The sequence below is a fragment of the Corvus cornix genome, chromosome 3, assembly GCF_000738735.6.
Source record: "Corvus cornix cornix isolate S_Up_H32 chromosome 3, ASM73873v5, whole genome shotgun sequence".
Classification (NCBI taxonomy): Eukaryota; Metazoa; Chordata; class Aves; order Passeriformes; family Corvidae; genus Corvus; species Corvus cornix.
Window position 1 is genome coordinate 11,929,513 of NC_047056.1, and position 11,330 is coordinate 11,940,842.

The following is an 11,330-nucleotide window of genomic DNA, read 5'->3' on the forward strand; positions in this document are numbered from 1 at the left end:
AAACCAGACCAGCTCTCGAGACGCTGCCGCTTTCTCTGTGTCTCCCTACTCTCACACTCCTTTCTCCTCGCACTTTGGCTCCTGGCCGTTTTGCCCTCCCTCCTTTGAAGCTTGGCCGCTGCACCTTTTTGCTCTGTTTTCTTTCCTCTTTCATTTGGAGAGGACTCCATCCCACTCACTGGGGCTCCAGGGAGCGAGGAGTGCTCCTGGGGCCACCCCGGGGCATCCAGGCAGGGGACGAGGAGCGTCAACCCAGCCCCCTGAGACATTTTGGGAGTGCTGCCCTGCTGCACCTTCATTTAATCAAAGAGAGCATCCAGCCTCGACAAGTGAAAAGGGCAACGCTGCATCATTTTTACCAGAAGATAAAACAGCTTTCACTTGAAATAAAATGCATGGCCAGAGCAGTAATTTTAGCCTTTTTATACTGGCGCTAGGATCTGAAAATAGATGAAAATCACAGCCAAAGTAGGTAATACCATGAGATGCAATCCGTTTAGGTAAATCAGGTTATGCTCAAATGAAGTTTCATGGCTCTGCATTGGATAATAGCTTCTCACAGGAATAATAAAAACAATTTCCTCTTTCATCACATTTCTAAACAAAATGCTAAACTTCCCAAAAAGACAGAGTTCACCTATTTTTTTTTTCTGCTAGAAAATTAGATGAGGATTAATGGCAACAGCTGGTTCTGCACACAATTGGTGGCTGAGCAAGAAGCAGTTTTAGAGTTACTTTAAATATGGACCATTATTAAAGCCTTTGCAGAATGCTGGTCTGTCTGTCTTGGAGCTGCTTTCTAGTCTCTGGGACATCAGCTCTCCCTCCAGCAGGGATGGGGCTATAATATATTATTTGATCAGAACAGAGAGGGCACTCCGTGGTCCCCGCACTGAGTGAGGACATGCCACGTTCCTTGTCAGCTCAGGTGCTAAGTCAGCTGCGTCATCCCCTCCATCAGCTTCCCTGCTGGCTTATGTGACTGCCTAACAAAAGCTGGGCTAAAAAATCAGACACACTGGCATGACTCAGGCACTGCAGGTGGGGTCTGTGTCATTAAATGGTGCTGGTGGCATCTGTGGAGCACAGACAGTGCTGCCAGGATAAAGTTCCACATGGACAGCTCAACTCAGCAGCTCCATCCTTGCCCACAGGGGCCATTGTGGGCTCAGCCTTGCAAGTCCAGCAGGAGCAAGCATGCTTTCCAGATCCAAGGTTTAAAAATTGTGGTCCCAGCTCTGGAGATCTCAGCTGAAATTTTTAGCTAAAAATAAAAGGAAAAGGAAATAAAGTTTCTCATCTTCCTGGTCACAAAGATAACTGAGGAAACCTGAGAGAAGCTCAGCCTTGCCAACTCACTAGGTGGGAAGACAAGACAAAATTTTAAAGGACTATTTAAAGCAGCTATTTGCTGCTTTGGCCATGCAATTTCTTTTTTTTTTTTTTTTTTTCTTTTAAACTAGTTTCTTTGTATTTGGTTTTGTACAAGAAGCAGCAAGGCAGGAGGAGTGGTGTGCTCAGAGAGAGGAGGGCATCTCTGAAATATCACCCCTGGGCTGTGGTGTGGCCCAAGATCCACCAGGGCACTAAGGGAGAGGCTTTTTCTTTCATTTTGGAGATCTAAAATGCTGAGCAACAAGACCCTTGAGCCAAGCCTTGCGACAGATTTTTCTTCTCTCATTGTCTGTGCCAAAAGTGCAGCTGCCGCCGGAGCCATTGCTCCCCATCAGGCAGCTGGAGGAGGTCAAAGCCAGTAGCTGCTGCACATGGGACATCTTGTGTCCTCCCCTGGGGCAGAACTGCCTCCGAGACCAATGGAAGACCTTGCACAAACAATTCAAAGGGGAAAAATGAATTTTTTGGAGTGTGTCTTTTAATCCCATATCCACCCCATGTTTGCAATGGTTTTTATTTTAAATCCGCAATCCCATGAAACCTTTCTGTTCCTTTGTTTTTAGTGTCTTTCTCTTAACGCTCACGGTATCCTGCAGCTTTACAGATCTGAAATCTCTGCCCTGGGATCTGGTGTCTTTCTGTGGATATCCCTTTTGATTTCATTATTCATTTACTTTTCTTCTTCTGTGTTTGTCTCTGTCTTCTTCACAGCCCTGTTGTTGAGTGAGCTTGGTAAGCGCGCATTCATTTTTCCTTTCCATTTTTCTGGTTTGCATATTTTTGGAAGAAAATCGATTTTGCTTGATGTTTTTCTCCACTCACAGCATTCTCTTTTAGGGTGGTCAGCACTAGTTAAGTAAGCTCAGGTGCCTAATGCCCCATCTTTCCTGAAAGTAGAGCCCCAAAGTCAGCAATATTAACAGGTGGTGCAAGGAGCGTTTTTGGGGTGTGGTGCTGTTGCAGCCAGAGTAAAGCTGCCAACACTCCGAGATACAAACCTGTGCCACACAAATTAACCCATCACCTCTAAACTGGCGTGGCAGAAACAGGATTTCCTGGCCACTTAGGGATGCTTGTGGCTGGACAGGAAAGTTGACCAATCCTTTTTGAAGAGACAGTACAAACTTTGCCTTTGAATTTCCTTGCTGGCCACTTCCAGGATAGGGCAGCTGGGGAGGGAAGCAAAGCCATCCTCGTTCCCCAAAGCACCCTCAGCTCTGGGGCAGACTTGCACTGTTTTTACCCCTTCCACGGCATTTATGGGACACCAAGGGGTGGCAGCTTGCAGATGTGGGTTGAAAAGCCTGTGTTCAGGTGTCCCCACACTATCCCTGGGGTGTGTGGGTGTGCGTTGGGGAGCAGCCCCCATGTCCACAGTGGGGCAGGGAAGGACCACCATGTCTGTGTTGATGTGCAAATGCTAATCCTCATTTATTTTCTTTCTCTCTCTCTCTCTCCCTTTTTCTCATTTTTGGTTTCATCTAGGTGGCTTCACCATCACAGGTATGGATTTCTACTCTTCCCCTGTCCCCCTGTTCCTTTCTCTTCATGGCCATATGCTCACCCCGCTCTTTCCTCTTGGTTTCCTCTTTGCTTTTGTTCTGTCCTGGAGGGAAACTCTGGAATGGTAAGAAGGCGCTGAGCCACGGCCTCCCCGCCCCGGCCGGTCCCATTAACACCGTGTCCTCTCACAGAGTGCTCTGCCTGCCACACACACCTAACTCCACCTCGGGGAGGGTGACCTGTCACCGCTGAAGTGACAAGCAACCCCTCTCCATCTCTTGGAGCTGAGTGAGCTTCTCCATTTAATCCAGTCGTCCCTTCCCTACGCACTGGGCTCTTTCCTCACTTCCCAGGCCTGAGCCAGGTGCCTGAGCACTGGGGATGTGCAGGACCCCATGGCTGCTTCAGATGTGCAGCCCCTGCCCTTCCCACCGGCGAGACCCAGCAGCAGGGCCGGCTCATCTGTCCTGAACCAGCCAAGCTTCCCTCATTCAGCTGAACAATGCAGGACGAGAAGGTCCTGGGTCCCACATGTTGCAGAGCCGCCCCTCAGGAGCCCTGGAAACATAATTCAGATTTGAGAGGCTCTGGCTCCAAGGTGGGTCCCTCTGGCCTGCAGGAGGAGAAGGGCTTTCCTTCAGCTCTGTGCCACCTGAGCAGACAAGGGGCAGCCAGCAAGGGAGCAGCACTAACCCCGTGTGACATAGGAGTGGAGTTTACTAACTGCATGGGGACAGCTTGTGCAGTGCGTGCAGTCCCCCCTGCTGATCTCCTGCTGATCACTTTAATAGGCAAACCTGTCTTCAGGAAGGTCCAGGCTAGAGATCATCCTCTTCCTTGCACCGTGGTCTCCATCCAAGGTATCTGTGGTGTGGCACCATGTCAGTCTCATGTGGACTGACTGGGGCATTTGCCTACTGACAGATGAACTCCAGTCCTTTTTAGCCCTGATGTTCTTCTGCCCATCCCTCAGGTGGACTGGAAGGGAGTTCGGTGGGGTCTGCACAAGGGACAGTGACAAAGGGCATGCTGCCTGCAGTCCCCATGCCCCAGAGGTTGCACAGATGACAGTGGAGGTGCAGACCTGCTTCACTGCTCTTGTAGTCCCTCTGCTGCCTCCTCTCTCAGGGTTTGGAGCCAGGCACTGGCCTGTGGATGGCTTCTTACATCTGTGCTATTTCCTCCAGCCCCACCATCGCAGCAGGCATTGGCTGGCAGCCCCCTCTCCAAGGCAAATCCCTGCTCAGGAGGAGGCAGAGCCAAGATTTCATGTGCATCTTAGCCCTGGGGCTGCTGACAGTGCTCTCTTGTTGTAACAGGCTGGTGGAATTGTCCTGACCGTACCTCAGTGCAGGCCTGGAGTGCTGAGGAATGGAGCAGCCTCAGTGCTGATCTTTCCCCTTCCCAGCATCCCTGTGGGAGAGACAGCAATAAGCTATTCCCCAGCCCCAGGATGAGCAGGACTCCTCCTGAGGTTGGATGAGTTGCAGACCTCTTGCTAGCATTTCATAAAACTATCCTGTCTTTCTGTTGCTCCTGAACTCCTTCTCCACTGTTCTGTCACTCATGCTCCCACCTGGAGGCTTCCTGACCTCCCCCTCTGGCAGGAAGCCAGATCCAGAGTGACCAGCTGGGCCTGAATCACCCACAGGCTCTTTGCTTTGCAGAGGAGAATGAAGAAAAGCAGCCACTGACCAGCAAGGAGGAGGAAGAGCGTCGGATCGCAGAGATGGGGCGCCCAGTCCTGGGGGAGCACACCAAACTCGAGATCATCATTGAGGAATCCTACGAGTTCAAGGTACTGTCCACATCCTCTGTCCCTGTTCTTCTTCCCCCTCTGGCTGGGGACCCTCCTTTTGGGTTTGCACAGCAGTGGGAGGCACATGGTGATGGTGTTGGAGCAAAGTGGGGCAGTGAATGGAATCACACACGGAACGGGAGCTGGGATCCCAAATGCTGCAGGTTGCTTTAAAGCACAGCCTTGTTCTCACAGTGAGTTCTATGTGCTGGTCCTACTTACAGGCAGCCTTGAGTGAGCCCCAAGCCTGGCACTCCCAGTGCAAAGGGCTGATACCCCAAATGCAAGTAATGGTTGTGCAGCTCAGCAGCCGTGAATGCATGTGCCAGGCCAAGAGCTGAAAACGGGCCATTTCATTATCTTTTCCATTTTTCTGTAGTATAAAAATATAACAGGCCACCTTTACTCTGAGGTGGTTCAAGCTCCCATCCATGAGTAGATTTCAAAAGGTCTTTTTTAGCAGCAGTGAAGGGAATAGCAAGTACTTATATTTGGGTTTGCTGCTGGGGTTCTTGAGCTTAAAATCTGTTCAGCTTGTTCCATAAACACATGGCTGTAAGCACTAGCACTGGTGGGTTTTAGCCCAGTATCTCCAGCCCCTAATTCTGTGCTATGCATCTCCATCCACAGAACACGGTGGACAAGCTCATTAAGAAGACGAACCTGGCCCTGGTGGTTGGCACAAACAGCTGGAGGGAGCAGTTTATTGAGGCCATTACTGTCAGCGCGGGTGAGTTTGGGCCACAGCTCCAGGTGAATTACGATCGCACTTGCTCCTGTCTCGGCTTGGCTGTATTAGTAACACAGACTGTAGTGGAGCAGCAGGAGGCAAAACAGGTGGCAGAGTTATTTACAGTGCCTGCATAAATAAGGCAGCCGATTGAACCCTTTCGTGAGGGCACCTTGTCTCATGTGTAGGAAACCTTCTGCGTGAAGTGTGTCTGTAGCACCAGGCAGAGCAACACCTTGGCTGGTACCAGACGGCAGAGGGGAAAATGTCAGTTCAGTGGGAGAGATCTGGGAGGTGAACACAGCGTGGAAATTCAGAGTGGCATAAATGATGCGGGTGTGAAGCAGCAGTGCTCCCCATCCCTGGTTCTCCCTGTACCTCTGCGGTGAGGACAACGCAGTAGCTAAGGTGCCAACACTGAAGGCAGTCACTCTCTGTGAGCCAAAATTTGCCCTTGACACGCCCTGCTTTCTGGAACTCCTGCTGCCCCAGCCAGCTGTGGCTGGAGGATTGCAGCTCAGCAGCCCAATAGCTGCAGCAGCACATTGTATCTGTGGTCAAACCAGATCCTGTGTGGTCTTATCTTCCCTCCCTTGGAGAATTGCCTTTCCCTCAAATGCCCTGTTGTTGTACCTTTCTCACAGGTGCCAGTGCCATGTGTACCAGTATGCCCAGTACAGGATTTATTATCATTCCCATATATGTGGAAGAAGAAAGAAAGAAAGAAAGATCTCCTCCAGATGTTGTTTTAACAGCTGGAGACACTATTACTCACTGGCTGGATGTTACAGCCTCACAGCCCAGCCCTGGCTGGGTGTGCACACATTAGGGCAAAATCAACCAGCTTAAATTAAATCCCTGGGGAATGCGATTACCTCTTATCTGGCTAATTGTGCACTGAAATGCATGGGGCAGCACTCAGATTCCAGCCTCTAACTCTGCTATACGTGGTAACCTCTGCCCAGCACCAGGTAATTAACAAGGATGGCAGTACCATTTGCCCTCTGCCTCTGGAAACAAGGGCAGGACGCTGTGCAGCAGCTTTCTCCTCAAATTGTGATCCCTCCTCTTTTAGCACAGTTCTTCTGAGAGCCTCCAGGCAAGAGCCTCCCATTATTTTGGATTCAGCATGAACTTATCATGCAAGACAATCCTTGGTGAAGGTTTTGTAGCTAATATGGCTAAACTAATCTATGCCAGAACCAATTATTTAATTGCATCCCATGTTAAAGCAAAGATAGTCACTGACGGTCGGATCCCATTTCTGTGACGTGTGTAAAGACTGCAGTTACGTGGAAACCCTGTTGCCCCAATGTCTTGAATATATAGCCATGATCAGTGCTAACAGATGATTAACAAGCATTTAATAAATGGGATGTATTTTGGTCGACATGAGCTGTCCCTTGCAGTTGTGGATCAGCAGTTTGTCTCTGAGCTCTGGAGATATCCAGACTTTAGCTCCTCAAGCTTTGTGCAAGACAAGTTAAAATGCCTTAAACACTGGAGGTTGGGTTTGAGTTTTTCCCCCAAAGCTCACCGTGGAGACCAGGTGAGAGTCACCCATCACCACTTCAAAATGTAACATCCCAGCTGACAAAAGAAACATTAAACCCCCATTTCCCACCCAATGATCAGCTCAGGGCAGTGTTTGCAGGGGGATGGAGAAGCAGAAGGTGAGGTCTGTGGAAGGGCAGTGCAGGTGCAGGCAAGGCTGTGCCACACTGTGCTGTGCCATTCCAGAGCCTGTCACTCATGGCTCTTTCAGTCTGCACCCAAAAGCTATAAAGTTTCTTCCACAGCAGAAACATTCTGGGGCTTGCAGGCCTGTTTCTGAGTGCCCCCCTGGGTCACCATCCAACCCCACTCTGTGCTTCAAGTCACCTCCACAGGATCTGGCCAGCTCTTCAAAAGAGAGACATCATGGCTGCTTAACAAAATGATAGGCAGATCTGGATGAGTGTTATGACGGTGTCATTCATGTTCATTTTTCAGTCTGTTTCATCGTCCCCACAAAGATTTAGGTCCATAGCAGTCCTGATGGCACCCCGAGCTTGGCAGAGGATTGAAATACCTGCTGCAAAAATTACAGCATGAGCACAGCACGGTGTATCCTGCCATTAGCAGCCTTTGCACACTGAGGAAAAACACAGGTCAGAATAGGCTTTCCAGGCTGAAAAACTGTTCTTTATCTTCACAACAATGCACAGGAATAGGTATTTATATCTGCCAAAATAATAACACTGATTAGGTGCTGTTCCTGCCGTAGTGAGTTTGAAGCTCTAAAGCTTGCATCTTCCCATTGGTAAGGAGCTTCTTCCAACAGCCATGCAGGGAGACCTGGTGGTCCACATCCTTGGTGGGAAAAAAAAAAGCATCAAGGACATGGAAAATCACCAAAGTGCAAGGGATGTCTTTAATACAACTTGCAGTGGCCTTGGAATCCCCAACATTCGTGACTTAGAAACTCATCCTTGTTCCTTAAGGGCAGCAGGAAGGCTCCCACTGACTTAGTTGGAAAAATGTCACCTCCCCTTCAAGTCTGGGAGTGGTTCCAGTGTGAGCAGGAGGAGTTTTTGACTATGCCACAGCAGTGACACTGTGCGCTGTGCCAGGCTGGGGAAGCCCCACGTTTGCCATGCAGCCTGCCCAGGGCACAGACTGGCCAGCAGCCTCTCCAGATGGCTCCTTAGAGCTGCAGGAGTCAGACAAGGGGTCACCAGCCCCAGTGGGTTCTCTAGTGGGGTCAGCCCCACACCGTGGGGACTCCCTGTAGGCTGGATGCCAAGTGGTGTTGCAGAGACAGGTGAGGTGCCAGTGCCTGGAGCAGGAAAGGGAGTGCCCACTTACCTAGGTCAGACCAGACACCAAGGAACGGGCAACCAGAGCTCATAGGGAAGCCTGTGAAGGGGCAGGGAAGTGCAGCAGGGAAGGACAGCCAGCAGTCATTGACCAGGGAGGCTTTAGGGCAGGCAAAAATCCATGACTGGATCCTGGTTTGCAGCAAAGGTAAGGTGAAGTGCCAGAGCAGCTCAGCAGCCATCAAAAGCAGCTGCCTTTCCAGAGAGCTGGAAGCAATCGGAGGCACTTGTGGAAAGCAGCTCAAAGCAGTTCAAAAGGGGCTTCCTTGGGGGAGTCTCCATGAGGCAAGAGTTGTTCTTGGCAGGTTCTCCTGCCCGAGTCAGCTCCAGCCAGCACGAGGTTGGTTATTTCCCACATCTTCTGGGCCAAGGGGTCTTGAGCAGGGGCTGAGTCCCAGAAGGCATCTGATGGTTAAACTCAGGTGGGGGTGCTGGCACAAGGCTCTGCACTTTCTGGCGTGCAGGTGGATTTTTAAACCATTGCCTCTGGGGTGTCTCTCTGTGCTGTGGGAAGGGCCAAGGAAAGGCCATTGAGCCACTCTGACGGTTGCCCAGCAAACAAGATATTTGGAAGTCAAGGCCTGCAGGGCCCAAATCATGAGACACAGCATTTTGGGGGCTGCAGTATGCACAGGAGTTTTGCCCAATCTCCCCAAGATGGGCAGGTCTGATCAGGCACTGCTGGTTTTCTCCAGGGGAAGATGACGATGACGATGAATGTGGGGAGGAGAAGCTGCCCTCCTGCTTCGACTATGTGATGCACTTTCTGACCGTCTTCTGGAAGGTCCTTTTTGCCTTCGTGCCCCCGACAGACTACTGGAATGGCTGGGCTTGCTTCGTTGTCTCCATCCTCATGATTGGCCTCCTGACAGCTTTCATTGGTGACCTGGCATCCCACTTTGGCTGCACCATCGGCTTGAAGGACTCAGTCACTGCAGTCGTGTTCGTTGCACTGGGGACATCGGTGCCAGGTAAGCACAACCACGGGGCTTGTTGTGAAGGTCCATCTCCACCCAGGCTGGGGCTTGGATTTGGGCTTGGGCTTGGGTTTGGGTTTGGGTTTGGGTTGGGGTTTGGGTTTGGGTTTGGGCTGGGAGAGCTGTGCTCTGCAGGATCCTGGAGCACAGGTTTGAGCTCTATGTGGAAATCGGTTTTCAGTCTCAGATGGGCTGGAAGGGCAGAACCGCGATGTGGATTCAGTCCCGTGGGAATTATTTCAAGGACCTTCCCACTGCAAAGGCTGTGAAGTATCTATTTCTGTGGGCAGCCTCCGTGGTATCCACTTTCAGAGTCGGAGTTGGTCTTTGGTTAAAATGCTGCCTGCGTTGGCAGTCCTGCACTTTAAGCATCTGGTGCTTTAACCTTGCTCCCAGGTGAGTTAAGTGCTAGTCCATACTCAGGGCATGCTTTCCTGCATGGACACCTTTGTGTGAGACCAGGTTCAGATGGATCATGGTGAGGTTGCTGAGCCGGGGGAGCTGCTTGAAATGCAACTTGTGAAGCTCTGGGGATTCCCTCATCAGCTTGTGTAAGAGAGCCTGTGCCTTTCACTCACCTTCTCCCATGGGCTGTGCTGGGCAGGCAGAGCCTGGTTCCTGGACAAGGGGCTCTGACCCAGCTCAACCTGCCCTTGCATCGGTCACACATTCCCTCACCACCTTCAAACTTCCACTTATCAGCACTCAGATGCTCAAAGATCCTGAAATTGTCCTAATGCTACCAAAGGCAAAGAAAAGAAGCAGCAGTACCAAAAGGAAGAACAGATCTGGGGCAAGGTACAGAAGAAGGAGCATTTTTTAGACCTCTGGCACTAGAGGCTTTAGGCAGAAGGTTTGCAGGGCTTCTTCACACCTTTGACAGTGAAAATCTTCCCTCCTGCCTTTGCCGACATAAGGTGGCATTGAAGAAGTTCTTTTTTAGAATACATTGGGCTACTCTTGTTTCAGTTGGCTCCCAGGCCGTGCTGTGTTAGCTGGGTGCTGCTTGGGCTCCTCCACCCCTGCTTTCCAGGAGATGGGCAGGCACCAGAAGAGAGTGCAGAGAAATCAACACTGACAGGGGCCTTCCCTGCACTGAAATCACTGCTCAAGCTTGCAGAAGTGCATGTGGTTGTTTCCACACTCATCCCTTCTCTCCAGTGGCAGCTGCGGAGCCACGGAGGCATCAGCACTGTCCCACAAGTCCATTACTGCACCATAATCAAGGCCCTTTCCTTCCCTTAGCAATCAGGTGCATTTCCATGGCAGCTTTTTTTTAAAAAATAAAGCAGACTTTTGATTTCTTTGCTGCAAATGGACCCTCTCGCTGTGCTTATATGTGCCCATCCCCTCCTGTCCTTTGGAACTGGATCTTTGTGCCAGGCTGCACCTCGCTATGTCACCTTGGAGCCCGCTGGGGAGGAGCAGAAAGGAAATTCTGTAGAATTAAAAAATGTAAAATATGACCTTGTTGTTTTCTTTTCCTGAGCCACCCTGGGCTGCCTATGCCCGAGGTGATCTGGGAGTGCAGATATGTTCAGGACTCATCTTCTCATTGTTAGCTGAGAGTGCTCACCTGGACAAATCCACGGGCTGATCCCTCCTGCTCTTCCTTCCCCCTGCAGATCCAGAGTGGGTTTGGATGTAAAATCAGCACTTCCCTGTGGTGCAGAGCAGCATCATGCTGGTCTGCCTGACACAAGGTTTTCCATTTAAAAGGCCAGCCAGGTTTTGTCATTGGTACTGAAGCTGGCACAGCACCTGGGCAAGCATGCACCACCCACATGGTTTTTCTTCCCAAGGGATGGAGGATGACTGCTGGCTTACCAAAGTGCCAGGGTCTGCACAAGGCACTGGACTTCAGGGAGGCAAAAGGTGCTAGAGGCCACACTGGGGGAAGCCCTGTATGTCTGAACATTGAGGTTTCCCCCCTGTGCATTTCTGGATGCTGATGGTCCAGAAGAACCAGATAGTCCCCTGGCTCCTTGGAAGTTCCATTAGAAGGGGCTGTACCCTATCCCCTTACCCATTATTTTCTTTCCCCAGGTGTTGCCATTGACATTTGTCCC

General features: G+C 50.7%; 1 protein-coding gene across 10 annotated transcripts in view; it reads left to right on the top strand.

Moving 5' to 3' along the window:
- Nucleotides 1–11,330, top strand: part of SLC8A1 (solute carrier family 8 member A1) — a 132,020-nt gene that overhangs the window by 108,416 nt on the left and 12,274 nt on the right. For 3 of the 10 annotated variants that reach the window (XM_010411036.3, XM_039568483.1, XM_039568484.1), the window contains 7 exons: nucleotides 2,107–2,127; nucleotides 2,881–2,898; nucleotides 3,008–3,022; nucleotides 3,690–3,758; nucleotides 4,566–4,696; nucleotides 5,327–5,426; nucleotides 8,980–9,255. In XM_010411036.3, the coding sequence (XP_010409338.1) occupies nucleotides 2,107–2,127; nucleotides 2,881–2,898; nucleotides 3,008–3,022; nucleotides 3,690–3,758; nucleotides 4,566–4,696; nucleotides 5,327–5,426; nucleotides 8,980–9,255 (630 nt within the window). The remainder of the gene's footprint in view (nucleotides 1–2,106; nucleotides 2,128–2,880; nucleotides 2,899–3,007; nucleotides 3,023–3,689; nucleotides 3,759–4,565; nucleotides 4,697–5,326; nucleotides 5,427–8,979; nucleotides 9,256–11,330) is intronic. The other 7 variants (XM_039568485.1, XM_039568486.1, XM_039568487.1 and 4 more) reach the window with 4 other exon arrangements.